This window comes from Ylistrum balloti, unplaced genomic scaffold (assembly GCF_031769215.1).
Source record: "Ylistrum balloti isolate Yb309-2 unplaced genomic scaffold, AGI_CSIRO_Ybal_v1 Utg369916, whole genome shotgun sequence".
Lineage (NCBI taxonomy): Eukaryota > Metazoa > Mollusca > Bivalvia > Pectinida > Pectinidae > Ylistrum > Ylistrum balloti.
Genome location: NW_026782036.1, coordinates 207,396 through 228,738, shown reverse-complemented (window position 1 = coordinate 228,738; position 21,343 = coordinate 207,396). Strand labels below are relative to the sequence as shown.

The following is a 21,343-nucleotide window of genomic DNA, read 5'->3' as shown; positions in this document are numbered from 1 at the left end:
ATTCTCCTTTGAACTGGAGTATTGCGCATGTGTCAATATTTTGTCATTACATTGTTGTCAATGTTTGATATCTGACGTTTTTATTTAAGACATTCTAACCTTTAACCTCTTTGAATGTTTGACCTCAATGAACATTTGTAATTATGGTTATCTAACCTCTTACCTTTAACCTTCCCGTATCAATTTTTGACCTCAATATATCCAAGACAATGTCTTAATTCAGACATTTTGAAGCAGTACACATGATGTCCATTTACCTTGTAAACTTCCAAATGATGTCACTTACCTTCATTTTGTTGCTATCGCCACGACAAGTGAATATCCAAATGAAGTGACCTTTAAATAGACCTGCTTAAGTAGGCAACATCTGTACACAATACCTGTAAACAACATCTGTAAACATTATCTGTACACAATATCTGTAAACTATCTGTAAACAACTGGCATGTGTTTAAAGATTAAATCTTATTTTAATTAAAGGCAGTTGGTAAATGATCGGTCGTTATTTGCCGTAAGCAGTAATTCATACGTGGATTTTATATTTAAACAGATGTGTCACAACAGATGAAACATGATTTGACTAATACACTGAGATGTCAGAATTCCATAACGAATTACAATTATATCCGATCCAAGCCAACAAGGACAATTTAAAAAATCAAGAAAATACCAACAAGGCAAAATAATCATAATTCAAACTCAAATTCCATTAAACTAGGACAAAATATGAACAAAGGAAATATTTACACGGAGACTCCTGATAAAGTACAAGGAGAATAAGACAAAATGTTCCAGAAGAGTAAGCGTCCTCTGCTTCATCGACGGCACCCGCCATTTATAAGTTATACGATTGTTGAGCAACACTTATAAAATAAGTTTCTATAAAGAATTAGTTTTGTCAGCTGCTACTACACTGCCTGAACTTACATTATCTAATAGTGACTCGTGCAATCAATACATATTCTAAACAGGATTTCACGAGAAGTCTTGATAAATGGTTTTAGTATTTTGATTTCCATGTGTCATTGAGATAATGATTATCTTACAACATGATTAAAAAAACCAACAGCTATTATCTCTTAGAAATGGATAGAAAATTCTAAAATTTCGAACGTCTATCCGTCTCTTAGAGACCATGGCGTATTTAGCTTTTATATACGATGTAAGTTTATTCACAAAACAAGCGAATTAAGTGGAAGGAATTTGATCATTTGGTATATATGAAATCAAGTTTAAATCTTTGTGTGGATTTGATGAATGAAATATCGAATCATATAACAATTGCCATCTTTTGTCAAGTTTTCATCACCAGATATTGATAACACCCAGTATTAAACATGCTGAAGTTGTGTAAAACAATAACCCCAGTAATGCATGTGGAATAACACACACACTCAGAATTGTAAGGTCGACTGATCTTCATATATTGGCGATGATCACCATTGCTCCGTGAAGTCAACAATTTATATATTTCAGAATTATTAATGGGCATCACCAAGTCCGACAAGAATCAGGGGTCTGGTTTTGGTGTTATAAGGTCGTATTCTTTACCCTTATGATAAAAACCGGCTTGATCATACAATGAATCACGTAAATTATCTACACATATACCTCTCATGGTGATATCTTGGTCATATTCGATATCAAAATGGTGGACAAGAATATTGATTCTAGAGATGAAAGTAAAAAGAAAAGAAACAGTACAATACACACGTAATGATTACATGTTGCACGAACCTTGTAAGTACGGATATTTTTATACTGTGTTTTTGGCTGACACTTCATAATCTGAATGTTTGGTTCATTCTTCCATATGAAACCTTACTATTGTAGTCCAGATATCTAAGGATTAGTTTACCGGTTTGTTGAGGTTATCGAGGGATAACTAGGATTGAAGTCGGGTACATTGAATAACTGGCGAAGCCGGTAATGTAGGATTTACTCGAGTCCAATTGCAGTTATTCCCGATAACCTAAACAAAATAGAAAGTTAACGCCTTTATTTGTAGTTTCCTTGAAATACAGTTTCATGTTTATCTATTCGAAAGTCTACAGATACAAAATATCGATAACATTCAAGTTTGCCGGCCTAATAACTGCCATAATAAAACAGCATATCTAATTTACTAATAACACAGCGACAAAATATTTCACAAAAATTCATATATCATTTTCGTAAATACGAAATTCCAATGTTTATTCTACCTAATATTGACATTCTATTAAAACAAATTAAAAAAAAACTCAAAAGTTTGACAAAGGTTGGTATAAGGACCTTTTGCAAACGAATTATATTTCATGAATGCATTTTAGAACGCGCAAACTCCAGGTGTGCGATACGATGACGTTACCTAGCTTCATAACGTCACTTCACTACGCGGGTAAGAGGGGCTGGGGAGGGAGGGGTTCGCCATCAGTGTATATTGATTTAGAATATTACTTATTTATATTTCAAACGAACCTTTTTCGGTTGTCCAGACTTATGTTATCAGGTTTAATCCGAAACTTCCCTAATCCGAATGTTTTGGGCAATATTCCAACGAAACCTTGTCACTGTAGTCGAAATATTTAGGATGTGTTTATGATAAAACATCATTTATCCTAATGTTTTTGGTGTCGTTTCCATCGATACATTATTAGCCGGATATACTTGGGCCATGTGTTTATCGGTCTGTCTCCATCTATTGTGGAGACGCTCTTTGGAACGTAAGGGGAAGCCATCAAGTAATGTGGATTTCTGCTGATGGTATACTGTGTCCCACGATCAATATAAATGATGTACACAGCCAAGCCCCACTCGTCATCTCTACAATAGCAGACTACAAATAAGAGGTTTATACCCTCTCCTCATCGATTATATCCTCTTCTCATTGAAAAAAAGGAAAATACGACCACACGCAACGCTAATTTCAGCAGACTCTTACCGCTGGTGGCACTTAACTGATCTTTATATTAAATTATGTAAAATTAACAGCAGACTGTTCCGTCCTTTGTAAGTGTCTGAGTTACTGTATGTAGGTTGTCAGAGTTATTCTGTTTAAGACGTGTGTGTTAATTTTGTAGGATGTCTGTGTTACTGTGTGTATGTTGTCTGTAGTACCTTGTGTAGGATGTCTGTGTTACTGTGTGTATGCTGTCTGTAGTACCCTGTGTAGGATGTCTGTGTTACAGTGTGTATGTTGTCTGTAGTACCCTGTGTAGGATGTCTGTGTTACTGTGTGTATGTTGTCTGTAGTACCTTGTGTAGGATGTCTGTGTTACTGTGTGTATGTTGTCTGTAGTACCTTGTGTAGGATGTCTGTGTTACTGTGTGTATGTTGTCTGTAGTACCCTGTGTAGGATGTCTGTGTTACTGTGTGTATGCTGTCTGTAGTACCTTGTGTAGGATGTCTGTGTTACTGTGTGTATGTTGTCTGTAGTACCCTGTGTAGGATGTCTGTGTTACTGTGTGTATGTTGTCTGTAGTACCTTGTGTAGGATGTCTGTGTTACTGTATGTATGTTGTCTGTAGTACCTTGTGTAGGATGTCTGTGTTACTGTGTGTATGTTGTCTGTAGTACCCTGTGTAGGATGTCTGTGTTACTGTGTGTATGCTGTCTGTAGTACCTTGTGTAGGATGTCTGTGTTACTGTGTGTATGCTGTCTGTAGTACCCTGTGTAGGATGTCTGTGTTACTGTGTGTATGTTGTCTGTAGTACCTTGTGTAGGATGTCTGTGTTACTGTATGTATGTTGTCTGTAGTACCTTGTGTAGGATGTCTGTGTTACTGTGTGTATGTTGTCTGTAGTACCTTGTGTAGGATGTCTGTGTTACTGTGTGTATGCTGTCTGTAGTACCCTGTGTAGGATGTCTGTGTTACAGTGTGTATGTTGTCTGTAGTACCCTGTGTAGGATGTCTGTGTTACTGTGTGTATGTTGTCTGTAGTACCTTGTGTAGGATGTCTGTGTTACTGTGTGTATGTTGTCTGTAGTACCTTGTGTAGGATGTCTGTGTTACTGTGTGTATGTTGTCTGTAGTACCCTGTGTAGGATGTCTGTGTTACTGTGTGTATGCTGTCTGTAGTACCTTGTGTAGGATGTCTGTGTTACTGTGTGTATGTTGTCTGTAGTACCTTGTGTAGGATGTCTGTGTTACTGTGTGTATGTTGTCTGTAGTACCTTGTGTAGGATGTCTGTGTTACTGTATATATGTTGTCTGTAGTACCTTGTGTAGGATGTCTGTGTTACTGTGTGTATGTTGTCTGTAGTACCCTGTGTAGGATGTCTGTGTTACTGTGTGTATGCTGTCTGTAGTACCTTGTGTAGGATGTCTGTGTTACTGTGTGTATGCTGTCTGTAGTACCCTGTGTAGGATGTGTGTGTTACTGTGTGTATGCTGTCTGCAGTACCTTGTGTATGCTGTCTGTGTTACTGTGTGTATGTTGTCTGTAGTACCCTGTGTAGGATGTCTGTGTTACTGTGTGTATGCTGTCTGTAGTACCTTGTGTAGGATGTCTGTGTTACTGTGTGTATGCTGTCTGTAGTACCTTGTGTAGGATGTCTGTGTTACTGTGTGTATGTTGTCTGTAGTACCCTGTGTAGGATGTCTGTGTTACTGTGTGTATGTTGTCTGTAGTACCTTGTGTAGGATGTCTGTGTTACTGTGTGTATGCTGTCTGTAGTACCCTGTGTAGGATGTCTGTGTTACTGTGTGTATGTTGTCTGCAATACCTTGTGTAGGATGTCTGTGTTACTGTATGTATGTTGTCTGTAGTACCCTGTGTAGGATGTCTGTGTTACTGTGTGTATGTTGTCTGTAGTACCTTGTGTAGGATGTCTGTGTTACTGTGTGTATGTTGTCTGTAGTACCCTGTGTAGGATGTCTGTGTTACTGTGTGTATGTTGTCTGCAATACCTTGTGTAGGATGTCTGTGTTACTGTATGTATGTTGTCTGTAGTACCCTGTGTAGGATGTCTGTGTTACTGTGTGTATGTTGTCTGTAGTACCCTGTGTAGGATGTCTGTGTTACTGTGTGTATGTTGTCTGCAGTACCCTGTGTAGGATGTCTGTGTTACTGTGTGTATGTTGTCTGTAGTACCTTGTGTAGGATGTCTGTGTTACTGTGTGTATGCTGTCTGTAGTACCCTGTGTAGGATGTCTGTGTTACTGTGTGTATGTTGTCTGCAATACCTTGTGTAGGATGTCTGTGTTACTGTATGTATGTTGTCTGTAGTACCCTGTGTAGGATGTCTGTGTTACTGTGTGTATGTTGTCTGTAGTACCTTGTGTAGGATGTCTGTGTTACTGTGTGTATGTTGTCTGTAGTACCCTGTGTAGGATGTCTGTGTTACTGTGTGTATGTTGTCTGCAATACCTTGTGTAGGATGTCTGTGTTACTGTATGTATGTTGTCTGTAGTACCCTGTGTAGGATGTCTGTGTTACTGTGTGTATGTTGTCTGTAGTACCTTGTGTATGCTGTCTGTGTTACTGTGTGTATGCTGTCTGTAGTACCCTGTGTAGGATGTCTGTGTTACTGTGTGTATGTTGTCTGTAGTACCTTGTGTAGGATGTCTGTGTTACTGTGTGTATGTTGTCTGTAGTACCTTGTGTAGGATGTCTGTGTTACTGTGTGTATGCTGTCTGATTTACTTCGTGTAAGATGTTGGTATAATTGTGTGCAGGATGTGTGTGATACTGCGTGTGGATTGTATGTGGTACATTAAGTTTGTGTATGTTGTTTGATTTAATTTGTGTAGAAAGTTCGTGTTACTGAGTGTGAGAGGTGTGTATTGCTGTGTGCACGATGTGTGTCTTTGTGCGTAGAATGTGTGTGTTATTCTGTATAGGATATGTATGTTACTGAGTGTGGATGTGTGTATTAATGTGTGTAGGATGTGTGTGTTATTATGCGAATATTATATGCGTTATTCTGTATGTGTGTCTGTGATGATTGCGTTACTATGTGTAAGATGTGTGTGTGTGTTACTATGATTAGGGTGTCCGTTACTGTGTGTAGGGTGTCTGTTACTGTGTGTAGGGTGTCTGTTACTGTGTGTAGGGTGTATGTTATTGTGTGTAGGGTGTCTGTTACTGTGTGTAGGGTGTATGTTATTGTGTGTAGGGTGTATGTTATTGTGTGTAGGATGTATGTTACTGTGTGTAGGGTGTAAGTTATAGTGTGTAGGGTGTCTGTTACTGTGTGTAGGGTGTCTATTACTGTGTGTAGGGTGTCTGTTACTGTGTGTAGGATGTCTGTTACTGTGTGTAGGGTGTCTGTTACTAGGTGTAACGTATATGTTATTGTGTGTAGGGTGTCTGTTACTATGTGTAGCTGCTGTGTGTAGGGTGTATGTTACTAGGTGTAGGGTGTCTGTTACTAGGTGTAAGGTGTATGTTACTGTGTGTAGGGTGTCTGTTACTAGGTGTAAGTTACTGTGTGTAGGGTGTATGTTACTGTGTGTAGGGTGTCTGTTACTATGTGTTGTTGCTGTGTGTAGGGTGTATGTTACTGTGTGTAGGGTGTCTGTTACTGTGTGTTGTTGCTGTGTGCAGGGTGTATGTTACTGTGTGTAGGGTGTCTATTACTATGTGTAGTTACTGTGTGTAGGGTGTCTGTTACTGTGTGTTGTTGCTGTGTGCAGGGTGTATGTTACTGTGTGTAGGGTGTCTATTACTATGTGTAGTTACTGTGTGTAGGTTGTCTGTTACTAGGTGTAAGGTGTATGTTACTGTGTGTAGGGTGTCTGTTACTGTGTGTTGTTGCTGTGTGTAGGGTGTCTGTGTTACCCTGTGTATGATGTCTGATTTACTTTGTGTATTTACAATGTCTGTATAACTTGGGTTGATGTCTGTGTTACTCCGTGTGTGGTGTCTCTATTTTCTGTAGAAAATACAGTTCCTTCATTTAGTGTAATCAGCTTGTGTTGACCTCGAATTATGATCCGAATATCCCTGTCTTAGGAATGGGCGGGAACTGTGATTGTAAAGCCACAAATTCTGTTCCATTGTATGACTTCGTCAGGCAATCGACACCGTGAGCAATTGAATTCGTCTATTGCTTCATTCCTGCTACTTTCTCAGTGTGGTGACAATTGCTTGCCAAACGCCTTCGTCAATATCAGTATATTCTTACATGTATAATGACTATTTATGAGTATAAACAGAGAGAGGAGGTATATAGTGACGAATAGATTCAACATGGTTTTATAAATAACAATTTCAGTTGGATATCACGCACGGAGGGACGGCAGCCTTGCTTCTACAGGTTTTGATAAGACCGTTGTAGTGATTGTGTTTGAGCTATATGGTGCCGATTCCAGCATCGGCAGTCTGGTGTTGAATATAAATTCCACCAGTCCGCAATGTATAAAGCTAACCTTGTGTATATATAGCTGAATGTCTACGTGACGATGGAATATGGAAACAGTCAGCATTCTCTAGCTATGAAAAAAAATGTCTGACCGAGAACCGATAACGGTGTGAATTCGTCTTTAACAAGCAGCTCTGAGACTGGATTATTAGACTTGGTGGTGGTGAGGCGTGTTTGTGCCATATACCGGTACTGTGGAAGGAATGGATGCTGTTCTGTTTCTCTGTATCGGGCTAGCCATTATAGGATACACCTATGGTGAGTGTTACCTGTGATTTACGTAGAATTAGCGGTCGATAGCATACTGATTAAAGCTGCGGAGTAGCTTTAGACGAAATCCATGGTTCAACACCCGTCTTATAAACATCTATATGGTTATATTGCTATATTGGAAAATACTACCAGTAACCTGACCTGAGATTATAATGTACGTATGTGTACTTCATGTATACGTGTAGATATTAGGGTATAAACAGTCATTAAGGCACTTTTAAGAGCCTCTCGAATCTTTATTCACTACCGCCTTCCTCCTTCAAAATGTCTCCATACCACGAGCAATAATCTTATCTCGCTTACAGAGAACAGGTTATCAAGAAACTGGGTCTATTTTATACATCATCCTATGTTGATGGAATTATTTGAAATGTCTTATTATAATAATAGAATGATAATAAAAACAACAGATTAGGACCATGTATATGTACGTTTGTTCATCAAAACTGGATCGACAGCAGTGATTACTTGACATTGGTGTTTTGACATTGGATATACAGATAGGTGTTTATGGTTGGACAGCGGGACAAATATAGATTGGAGTTCCTATCTAAAATTTAGAATACCAATGTGATAGTCTTTATGTTCATAAACTCAAGTGAGTTTTAATTTACAGGTCAAGGACTAACATCAGCGGTAGCATTGGATATCATGTAACTTGGTTGTTTTTAACGTACACTACACTGAAAATAAAATACTAAAGGCCATTAGAAATTATCTGTAAAAATCGAATCCAATAAATATGACGCCACCAGTTTTTGGGCGTTAATCTATTATATAATTCATTACTTCAGGAATAACAAAAACTATAGAAATTAACTAAAATAGATTTAACTCGATGACGTAAACCGACGTGTGGTTGATACAGGTACACTGGCGTTGTGGATAAACTCGTACCTATATTAAAAGGGAGGGGATTCAGTATTAATACACAGACATGTGTTTTAATAGAGAAATTAAAATGCAATTACATATAAGTTGATTGGCCGATGATGTAACATGATTAGCTCACAATTTGCATATGATGCTAATAGGCAGACCTTTGCGTTGATTCGTGTACAACAAGGTGAAGTGCTGCTAATGTCTCTGCGGAGAACTGGGCCTAGTTAAAATGTCAATTTTTAAGGCGTAGGATTCGTCAGGCATGATTAATTAGCGCATTATGTCACTAAGTAAAGTTATCTACGAAAACAAATTGTTATCGTGTCCTTTCTAAAGCTGCTAGCTTGTGGTGACGTCATCAAATCCTGTGTGTGTGTGTCCACACAGGTCGTCACGTGATCAACCCACACTGCAATTTAATTGCATGCAAAATTGACATAGAGAATTCTGAACCCATTCAATTTTCAAGACATCGATGGAATGCATTGTAATTATAACCTGAAGGATTAAAATCGATATTTAGTCAGCATTCCTCGCATGCAGAAAATCTCATCTCGAGAGTTGATAGTTTTGCAGATTATAAACCTCCCATTCCATTAGAGAGCTTTACACACTGGTGTGGATATAGATAAGTATTTACCGGCACGTGCGTTATCACGCTTGTAAACCAATATATACATCAAAACCATCCCCTGTGTGTAACTCATCCTCACTTATTCTTTGACCTGTTATGACCTTGAAACACGTTCGTGACCTGTAAACTTGACCTTTTACACCATCCATCTTTCACACAAGATATGTAAGGCTTTTAAAATAAATACATGTACAAATTGCATCAGCTATTTTTTCTCAATAATTAATGAAAATTGAAATCGGAAATTAACCCATTTTAAACTACATGCTTCTCATCCAAAATTGAACTATACGTTAGTGATATAATAGAATTATATTGTTCTGGACGAATACTTTACCACATACTGAACCTGTATAACAGATTAGCAAGATTAATCCCTCGGAATGGCAATATCATCAATTAGTGCATGACATGCACTACACAATAGATGGCGTTATCCGATGGTTAAAGTCCATACAGTGATGACACGGTTCTATTCTTAATTGTGACGTTCTCAATTCTCATTATAAATGTTTGTGTAAGTTGTCATGAAATGACAAAAGAGACTCTCTCTCCATTAATCAGAAGATTAATCAGGAGATAATTATTCTGTGTGTATTTCCCTATTAAAACGATAATTAACCAAGACAGTGTATGAGAAAATCCGCCTGAACTGAGACAAGTGCTATTGTGACACAGTAGGATAGAGTCAACTATGTTTATTACCTACATGTTTACCTATGTATATATACTGCCATATAGAGCTTCGCTCGGGAGGTTGGGGCCCTTACATTATAAGTTCTTATGAAACAGGTGACATACATTTAATCTACTGAACTTCATGTATAGTTAAGATAACATATAGACAACTAACCAATACAACGAAACCAGATATCCGGATGCCTGCAGTTATAAAAAAAAACCCACATATTCCGGATACTGATACCCAGACACCAATTTTCATATTATACCTTCCCTAGACGTGAACTAGAGACCAAACTATAGTCCACTATCAAACATGATAGACAATATCTGATATTGTCTGACAGAGTGAAGTAAATCACATCTATTCGCACACGGCATACAGGCCATAAGGAGCCTGCCGATACAAATCGAACCGCCGTTACACTCCAACCCAAGTTATTGATTAAATACGGACCTCAGAAGCAGTGAGACCTCTGAGCAGGAAGTTGCACATCTACATCGTGTTTATTTATTTATCTACAATTACTTATTTGTTGTTGAATACAAAACCATGTGGACATTTTAAACTTGTAAGTAACAGTAAATACATTGTATAACGTTACGAGATGTTGGTATCTATATGCATCTATAATCTCTTAAATATACATCGCTTAAAACTTTGCGAGGTTGGACTAAGTGTCTGTTTTACTGGTAGGTGTCCATCGCGTGAGGTCACGTGAAAAAAACAACAACAACAACATTTGCCTTTTTTATCGTGAAATTCGCCTTTATCATGATTACAAATGATATGATGATTTTTTATATATGTAAATATCGATCCTATCCTTCCTTACATGGTCATTTACTCGTTACACACTATAGTGTAGTGTTATTGTAAATGTGACCTAAATGAACTTCAGCTCTCTTTTTCACAAAGTCTTGTCTATTCACCAGTACTGGACCTCGGGTCCTACTGTATGCTAAATCTATGCCTAGTTTACCCCGTCAGCAATTAGAAATACCAGCCTGTATATATTCGGACTTTTGTTACCTCTACATTTGATCGGCATCAAGCAACTTCTGCAGTAACTTATTACAACATTCCTTTGAAAATATGGACAAAATACAACGCAGATATTACATATTTTACCTTGTTCTCTCCAAGAAATGAAGATAATAGTCTCTTCGTCTAAAGTAGGTTGTCTGACAGCCAGATTATTGACAGTCGGGAAGTTCGACTGTTTTCCATGAAATTTAATTCATTAACAATTAATAGGAAAGTGTCTCCTGTCAGAGCATGCGTTTTTATCGCTTTGCCAATTACCAGGAAGATCGTTTCATTCTTTATCAACTATAAAAAGCTAAAAGGCAAGCTGAATTGTCAAATTTAGCGGAGAGCAAATTAGTTTGTTCCTGTTTTGTGTCCGTTATCGCTGCTCCCACTTCTCCACAATTATATAGGATGTCACAGCTACAAATCGATACAGATAGCCGCCACTCCGACACACAGGAAACCATCTCTACCATTGTCATTGTTTAAGGATGCTTGTTCTCTATAACTGATTGATGGAGCTTAACGATATCTAATTTGATTTTGTGAAATGCACTTATTTTCGAAAGTTCAATTCTCGAATGGCCGACACACTAGGCGCTAACCTGTTTAAACAGGAAGTGTCACATGTCGGATTAATGTCATATTCAGTCAGTAAATGTCATATAACAGATAAATACCATATTCAGTCAGTAGAAAGCACATACTGGAGAAAATGTAATATTCAATCATCAAGTGTCACATACCAGATAAGTATCTTTTTCAGTCAGTGTCACATATATGTACCAGATAATTACAATATACAGTCAGTTTGTGTCAAACACTGGATAAATACGACATCCAATTAATAAGCTGATTTATACCATATATATTAAGCACACATTTAGATATATCTACATTTAGATATATATCAGTAACTTTCCAGGAATAGAAACAATATACAGCCAGTAAGTGCTAAACACAATGATAAATATCATAGTCAATATGTACTGCACTTCCAAAATATATACTTTACGAAATATAGTCAGTGTCTCAAACCAGAGTGATAATTAATAACTTTATAGACACTACGGAACTAACAGACAAATCGGGGTTGGGGATGGAAGGATGACTCCGTCAGTAGAACATTAGACTTATATTACCTTGTGTGAAGATCCGAGATGCGTTTTATGTTGTTGTGGTTATGATCTCGGCAAGACGCCATTCATCCAATAAAGGCCTTCCGCATCATGTTCATTGAGGGAGCAATCCAAGTACTGCCTGAACATCAAGTCTCAAAATTAATTAACTTTACAAAATGTGCTGGTCTAAAAGTAAATAAAGGCAAAATACAAGTTGTTTTTGATCGGCAGTAAAAAATATAGTAATGACATATACTTTCCAGAGTGGAATTTACATTGGGTATTACTAAATTTACAGTATTAGGTAATGTGCTTGATGTGGACCTACACCAAACCCCCAGACTTAACTATGAGACATATTGGTAAAACTGAAATCATTAACACTTGGAATAGAAGAAATCTTACACTTCGTGAAAGAAAACACATCATTAAGTCCCTTCTCATATTTTAACTCATCTATCTTTTTATATTTTTTATATCCTTGCCAGATCCAGAAGAATACAGAACTTTTTATATTTTTATGGAATGGTTAGTCAGATAAAATAAAAAGAGATATCATTATAATTTTTTTTATCAAATTCTGAGTCTTTATCAGATGTATTATTGATTCCATTTTTTAAGATAAGGAGACATTTATCTTTTTTATATGACGAAAAACCCCAGTGTGGATAACTCTATATATACAAGGCCAGATGTCTGCAAACTATCTTGTCCGTTTCTGCCCTAAAGGACCAAAATAAAGATATGTATACCACTCAAAATATAAAGCTAAAGACAAAGGTTAAATGATCTCCTGACCTTTAAAGAAATATAAAAAAGAGATTACTAGAAACCATATATTAAACGATAAACGTCATATAACTAGCCTTGCCAAGTCTCTGATGGGTTTTTTCATATTTAATGTATGTATGAAAGTTTTTATTTCCAAATATAATTATTATGAAAAAGGAATTCTTCATTATTCCTTAGGCACCATTTCTTTTCTCTGTCCGTTTCTCTATCTTTTCTTATCTATAACTGTCCTTTTCTTTACTGCTGTACAAATTTAAAAAAAAAAAAAATACAAAAAAAAAAGTCTCAAAATAGATATGCACACTCACGCAGTGATGAAAAAATACAAACAAGCAAATATATACAGACAAGGTGCTGCAGTTTCATTACCGTTGTATAGAATATAACTTATGTTTCAATATTATGTGTGTAGATATCGGCTGGTATTTGTGCCGCTTCATCAAAATAGACTGAACTACACTCATCAATAACCCATAGAATGTTTTCTCGGAAGAATCCTAAATTGCCGTGCACAAGTGTATCTTGGAGCAATTCTTTGTATGAAATATCGATGTAGTTTGAACATTAAAAATTAATCATATCAACATTATTTTTTGTTCATAGAGACTGTCGGCATTAAATGAGAAAAGGTCCCTAACTGCTCTTCAAGGGCGGAAAATAAGTCGATAATATTCCAGAGCTAGAGTGCTCGATATTGAATTCGTATTTCGTATTGAAGAGAGACTAAAATGTACGCCAAATGCTTTCTTTGTATCATATTGGTGACTTACGACTTCTCTTTGTTACAATTTGTGTCGTTTTCCCTTTCTGTAGCGAATAAGCTGCTATATGACATTACCTCTCTAGGACATCAAATCAATGTACCTCATACGATGTGTTTTTATAAGACTCGATTCTTTTTTGTCATTTTTCCTGCCTTGCTGTTGTATCTACCAACACACTTCTAGATTAATTAGCTTCCTATTGAAACATAACTGGAACTTCCGTAAGGTAAAAGACCACTGTTTTAGCTGTAGTTGTGGAGAAACACTAACTGCCATCGTTATAAATGCCTTGAATTTGAGAGATCCATTCGGACTCTTTCTCAACGGCTGTTTGATGTTATATATATATTGACCCTGGTTGACCCCAAGGGGCTGCTGGATGTAGCCAAAAGGGGTCAGATTGTCTCAGATCTCAAATGTCAACTCAAGATCGAGATATGGTAGAATCAAATATTCTTCATGGATAAAAATGTCTAAAGGTGCTTTAACGAAATTTGATGACCTCTGAGTCTCACATTACACATTAGTGGGGAGTGAGCAAGGTTGACCTATAGCCAGCAGATTTCGCTCGTCGTCGTCGCCCGAGTGAATTTCAATCCAATGCAATCTTAATAATCATTTGAGGAAGCCAATCATTAAAGTAAGGTCATTATACACCAGGGGGCTTGGTGGTAGAGACTTAAGCTGATGTTTTATATTTCTCAATGACAGTATTCATAAATACCCAAGTGGGGTTACGGTCCATGGGCCTCTTACAGAATTCAGGTGACCGTTACGTTCCTTGGGCCTCTTGTCGTAGAATTCAGGTGACCGTTACGGTCCTTGGGTATCTTGTTGTATAACTCAGGAGACCGTTACGGTCCTTTGGCCTCTTGTCGTAGAATTCAGGTGACCGTTACGGTCCTTGGGTATCTTGTTGTATAACTCAGGAGACCGTTACGGTCCTTGGGTATCTTGTTGTATAACCCAGGAGACCGTTACGGTCCTCGGGCCTCTTGTCGTAGAATTCAGGTGACCGTTACGGTCTATTTGCCTCTTGTCGTAGAATTCAGGTGACCGTTACGGTCCTTGGGCCTATTGTCGTAGAATTCAGGTGACCGTTACGGTCCTTGGGCCTCTTGTCGTAGAATTCAGGAGACCGTTACGGTCCTTGGGCCTCTTGTCGTAGAATTCAGGAGACCGTTACGGTCCTTACGCCTCTTGGTGTAGAATTCAGGTTGCCGATACGTTCCTTTGGCCTCTTGTCGTAGAATTCAGGAGACCGTTACGGCCCTTGTGCCTCTTGTTGTAGAACTCAGGTGACGGTTACGGTCCATGAGCCTTGTGTAGAATTCAAGTGACCGTTAAGACATATCGGTGTATTGTTGTAGAAATCAGGTGACCATTACCGTCCTTGTTTTGTAGTATAAGACTTAGATGTGTTGTATTCGAAATCTTGTCTTGGTGTATAATGTTACTTTATACAGATAGAATGTCACGAACGAACTTTGTATAGTCTCAGTCATTATCCTGTTATAATGATACAAACTAAACAGAAGACAAATACTACTTGTATAGAGGGGCGACGAAGCAAAAATACTTCTAAATTACCAACGGAACTGGCAACTTCAGATTATGAATATAAACGAGTTCTGAGAGTCAGGTCTTAATGTGATTGAAGACTGGGGACAAATTACACTAGCTAACAAACCAATCACGACTTTATCCCGGATATCAGCGACGTGTTATCTCAACATATTTATTTCTCCATCTATATGTGCTCTGAGTTTGACTGGCATCCTGAGCAAGGTCCAATTACGGGCTCCTACACGGAAACCTCGAAAATTCAAATGTAATTCTGTCGGTGCATAATTCCGCTTCCGATGAAAATGTGCGGATGGGTTTTTCTTCCGTCTGACAGCTGTACATTTCGTATTCAACCTTTTTATGTATGGTATGTCACATGTCTATGTACGCTTTGCTATTGCAACACATTTTGAGTCTAAATCAATATTACTCGTGGTTACGATCAGTTGTGGCGGATGTCGTCTATTAGGCCGAGGACGCTTTCTCTTGCTCATCCTTGTCAGGAGTATCCATATTAATTTTTCTTTTGTTCATATTTTGCCCGACGTTTGTCTAATTTGAGTTTGTTGGTAGTTGGTATTTCCTGTTGTTTTTCTCTATGTAACATGTCCGTACGATATCTTGCGCGGGAGTGAATTGGTACGGCCCTCTCTGTAGAGCATTGCATCCCTAGATGCTTAAACATCCAAAAGCTGCAATATTTTTGTTTCACATGGTAAAGTTCATTCCATATACGTCGTATTTTAATTAAGTTTCAAAGACATAACCAGAAGAAAACAGGTCCAAATTATCTTTAAATTCTCGAAGACGTTTGAAAAGTATGTCTTTGTTTTAAATATTCTTATTTCGTTCCCGGGCACCAAAGACAATGTGACAGTGATATATTTATTTTGGTATTTTGTTGTTGTTCTTATAGGCACGGTCGGTAACGGCACAGAGAAGCTGTTGTTCCGAGATCTGTTCCGTACTTACGATACAACTCCGAGGCCCATCAACAACATCAGCCTTCCAGTAGTCATAAAATTTGGCGTGGCCCTAAATCAAATCCTCGACTTGGTGAGTGGAAATCCAAAACAGCGAGTTCTACTGCGTGGGGTACACGTCAGTCGGCTATCTACATTGATTGGAATACAGTAGGTCAGCTGGCACAGAACGAAACTTAAATTGATATCATACATATCTAAAGAAGATATAATTGTTGCTTAATAAGATTTCAGAGTACAAACTTTAGCAGAAGTACAACATTTAATTCATTATTATTGTGAAATGTTAACACGAAGAGATTTTGAAAACCAGTTAAGACTTTTAATGTCAATATATATCGCACACATCTGAATAAGTTCCGCGATTTGAGAACCTTATTATGATGTTATCATGGATGAACTGAATAACAGCTTTGACGGCATTTTCATCTCACTTGATGAGAACGTTCATCATGCTCTATAACGTGATGAGATTTAGAAAATGTTTCCTTTCACCACCGGAATTAGATTGCATGCTCTGCGTCATAACTATTCGCTTATATCACGTTCTTTTATGAAGTTCATATTTCGGGGTGCCTTTAAGGAGGATCGTCCTTGTATTTGGTGAATGGTTTGACGTCGCATACACCTCCTAAGTATGTTATGACATCGCAATGCAGCCAACGTGTTTGACATGGAAGAAAATGTCGAAATTTGCCAAAGGAATAGGAGGAGGAACGTTATTTTTTTTCTTGTTTTAAAGTTTCACTTTTTTATAAAAAAAAAACCCTACAAAGTAATAAATAGAATTCTACTCCATTTTTCATTTTTCTGCAATCAAGAAGCAGTTTTTTTCTTAGTTCTATAAAATCCGAAAGATGTGTTAAAAGTGTTTTATTGTAAAATCGTATATTAACGTAAGAAAGATATATGTGTTCTCAGGAAATGTTTGAATATCTGGTGTTGTTTCAGGACGAGAAGAAACAGGTGATGACGACATCAATGTGGATACAAGAGGTCAGTAGGTCATGTTTATATAGCATGAATACCATGGAAACGGTAACATACCATGGAAACTAACATGGAGACATTTTACAACCTGTATCACTAGTCTATGTTGTCATGATTGTACGATAAATTTGCTGTAACTCAGACAAAAACATTTGATACATGTCATGAAATAGGCGGCGCGATCAGTATGTGACCATTTTGAAATATTTTGATTGGTTCGATTAGACAGGGAAGTAACCATGGATTATTGATAGATTTCTCTCTTTTTTGTACCTGTATCGGTGGGGTAGCTACACATGAATAACTGCTTGTTAACACAACGGTCGCTTAGTGATATATGTATAGACTGTAGTTACCCAGTATTGATAATACAATTCGTGACCAACAAAACAAAAAATGTAAATTCTTATATTTACATAAAACACGAGGATTTTCATAAACATTATCACTATAACATCAGGCTCTATTAAAAAGGGTCACTTCATTCAAGTATATATTGGGGAACAGACTATAGGTGGCGACACTAGAGATTTATTGTACAACGCAAACAGCAACAAAATAGTTCCAAGAAAAAATGTGTTTTTTATTTTGATGTACTTTTTTTGAAAATGGAAATTGATAAGACCGAGTAATATTTTGTTAGCCTGTAATCGTCATATGTCGATATCATTAAATATAAACATGGGATTCGGTTAGCTTCAGTGTCTCATAGAACTGTAATATATGTTTTTGATGGACACAAAAAACATGATTAATGAATTATAACGTTTATTTTCGTTTTACCTTTGATCTCTAACGACATCACAGAGCTGGGTAGATGAAAACTTACAGTGGGACCCAAGTGACTACGAAGGACTGGACACGTTGATGGTAGCGTCTACTTATGTGTGGGTCCCTGATATATTCATCTTCAACACGTGAGTATCCATTTGACACTCTCCCAGGAAAACAGTATCTTTTGATCGGTCGAATACTTATAATTTTGTGAAGGTTTTCATTCTCGAAGGCTTCTGTTTTTCACAATGTTCAAGAATGGAATACAACTGAAAAAAAGATATCCTGAAAGATATGATTGATACAAAAACTAAAAGCCGATTTCCTAACTTACGTGAATAATGCATGTCATTGTTACCTGTTAAGACCTCTAAATTTTGAAAAATTGAGATCAGAACATTTGCAGTGAAGCAAATTTTCGTCACTCACCAGATACCTTAACCTTCGCCTTCTGACACGTACGTTCATGATAGTGATACACATTGTAATTTAGGCCGTGACAATGGAATCTCTTTCCTGTTTATCTTTGATTTCTTGCTCACTCTACCCGCAACATATCTAACTATTCATGATGTTCCTCAATTTCTTGCCTCTGTGTCACTTCACCGCCTCTCGTTGTTCCTGTTCGTTTTCCTCTCGTCAGTCGTAGTGGCGGTTTCAAGTTGTTGCTGTGTTTTTGTGAAGCCAATGTACAACGTATTCTTACTTAGATAGAATAACATGCCATTGCTAGATACAACTTATCTTATAAATAAAGATTTCTTGCTCTCGTGATTTTCTTTTTTTTTTTTTTATTGTTGGGTTTTTCAGAACTTTTTTTTCTAATTCAAGGTCTTTGCGCTTCTCGTCCTCGTCACTCGTCATCTGTTCAATATTTACCAAAAAATAATTCAATTTTTCGAATCGGTTTCCAACGTTACATATCAATTGCTAGATTAAAGTATGATAAAAGCAAACTTGGAATCTGTATGACTGAAATGTACTCGAAAAAATTGTCTTGTTGTTTCAGAGCGGGAGGGGAATTAGACGGTTTCGTGAACGTAACAGGAAGTAAGTTAATGATCAAGAGTGATGGTGGGATCAAATGGACAGTGCCCTTGATGATTAAGAGCGCATGCTCAATGGATGTAAAGTTCTTTCCATACGACAGTCAGCGATGCCGGATAAACTTTGGATCATGGATATATGACGGATCTAAAATTGACTTGCAGCCGTACCCTACCAAACCTGATCTTGGTGATTACATGCTCAACAGCGAGTTTGACCTTCTGGGGGTAACCTTGGACAGAACAGTAGCCAATGAGACATGCTGTCCCGGGCCAGGTAGTCATCCCATGATCAACTTTGGCCTGAGAATCAAACGCAAGTCCATTTATTATGACTACATCGTGATAGCACCGACCATCATGTTGTGTGTTCTCACACTTGCTACGTTTCTCCTGCCTTGCCACCACGGCGAGAAGATTTCTATTGGTCTGACAGTGTTTCTGACACTATATGTGTTACAACTATTGATTGCTGAAAATGTACCAGATACCAATACGACACCAATCTTAGGTAAGAGTGACACTAAATCCATTTTCTATTTAATTCATACGATTTTTATTCATTAATGATTCAGCATTTCCTGACATTTGTTTCCTGTTAAATTCATAGAAATTTAATTTCCATTCATTTGCACACATTTCCCTTACCAATATTTTTGCAATATTTTCATTCTTAAGCTTGATGTTGTTTTCCACGATAAATTTGTTATGAATTCTTTATATTGTTTTTACAAGATGTTTTCAGATACTTTTTTCTAAAACTTTTTTAAAAAGGATTTCGGTTATGCTTTACTTTATAAAGTTAAATAAGGTTTAACACGCACCTGTATCTACAACATTATCATTTTATAGGTATCTTCATATTCCTGGTGATGACCATGAACTGTATATCAATGATAATGGCTACTGTTGTACTCATCATAAAAAAACATGGCGGTCTCAAGCCAGTTCCAATGGTGCCTTCATGGGTTCTTTGGTTCTGCGAGACTTGTCTCAGTAAACTGGTATGTACTCAGCTTCGTTCCTGGGACTTTCAGTTCGATCTGTGTGCCGAGGAGCGTGACTATGTACCACCTGCACCACTTGACCGACCCTGTCTTGTTATGACAGATCCCTTGGGGATCCAAAACCACCGGATAAAAGACTACGGTCCGGACACGGCCGACACCTTGACCGGCATGTATGACGGATTTGATGTTGGAGACTATGTGCAGATGAACGTATGTTATAACGACAGTGAAATCGTTACAAATGGTGACACAAAAACTCAGGGAAATGGATGCGTACCTCAATGTTCATCAAATCATTTAGGATCCAATAGGCGGGAGACCGAGATTGAAGCAGATGATGGTCAGTGTTCTTCCTCATGTGACATGACGTCATATAGACGGATGTTGCGAAACAGGCGTTCTTACAGAAGAGCATTACATACTGACGACACGGAGGAAGAAACAGTGAGTTTACACAACGAATCCACTTTCAACGAAGATTATATGGAGCAAGTGTTCCGAATAAACAGATCTCGGGCTGTAATGGAGCGAAAACGCCAGTGGTATTTTGTGGCAGAAGTCGTCGACAAAGCATTGTTTTTAGTATACCTGGTCAGCATGTTTGTTACCATAACGACGGTATTAGTCATAGTTCCGTCTACAGCTCCATCAACGTAAAGCAACACCAGTTGGGCAATCGAATTTCATTATTTAAGAACCATGATATTGAAGTATATTTCTTTATGATCGTCAGTTAGCAGCTATTAAAACACTCCGCCTTTCGGCGATATCGTGTCATTAATTTAACAATAATAATATCAAAATCTCCCGTGTGGCCTTCCGTTTCCAACAGAAGATTTTGAAAAAAAAAAAAAAAAAACAATAATAATCGCCAGGCGTCGACAAAATGATTGCGACCTTCTCTCATTGGATGGCACCAGCTACTGTTTTCACATCTGACGATTTTTTGTAGATTTTTTTATTCTCTGTCAGAATGATGGTACATAGTCCAACATTTCTTCCAATTTTAAGATTGCATTTTTTTAAAAATACTGCCACCTTTTCTACCTTTGCTTTGTTGCCTTTGTTTATTGAAAAAGACAAATATAAATATTTGTAAAAATGGTCTTTTTCTGACACCAATAATTGTCTTTTCATGCAGCTGTCATATCTCATTTGGATTATTCAAATGTCAGAAATAAGCACTTGCATTCTCCATGGTCAAATCTGTACTTACAGTATTTTCATTAAGCTTTGACGTTATGTCTATTGTGCTAATGCTTACGCCAGAATGATTTGACGTCATAGCTGCCGTCTTATCTTTTATGCTGCGATAGGTGATGTAAAATTTACATTCGATGTTGACAACGTTAATACGATATTAGAATGTATTTATCATGATTTCCATTATAAATCTTTACTCATGATACAACATATTTTATTCTGGATCAATGCACTTGAACGGT

The 21,343-nt window shown here is 37.4% G+C and overlaps 1 protein-coding gene across 1 annotated transcript; it reads left to right on the top strand.

Annotated features, from left to right (window-relative positions):
* The first annotated feature begins 2,340 nt into the window (after positions 1-2,340).
* On the top strand, positions 2,341-20,701 carry LOC132546791 (neuronal acetylcholine receptor subunit alpha-10-like). Its single transcript, XM_060210507.1, has 7 exons — positions 2,341-2,380; positions 7,518-7,607; positions 16,012-16,151; positions 17,030-17,074; positions 17,876-17,985; positions 18,852-19,399; positions 19,741-20,701. The coding sequence occupies exons 1-7, from the start codon at positions 2,341-2,343 to the stop codon at positions 20,553-20,555; spliced, it is 1,788 nt and encodes a 595-aa protein (XP_060066490.1). The 3' UTR covers positions 20,556-20,701.
* Positions 20,702-21,343: the final 642 nt, after the last annotated feature.

Excerpts from the sequence above, each read along its gene's own strand:
- LOC132546791 (XM_060210507.1), top strand. The coding sequence starts at position 2,341 with ATGACGTTACCTAGCTTCATAACGTCACTTCACTACGCGG. Across the intron at positions 17,075-17,875 it reads CATCAATGTGGATACAAGAG|AGCTGGGTAGATGAAAACTT; the intron begins GTCAGTAGGTCA and ends ACGACATCACAG. Across the intron at positions 19,400-19,740 it reads CAATACGACACCAATCTTAG|GTATCTTCATATTCCTGGTG; the intron begins GTAAGAGTGACA and ends ATCATTTTATAG.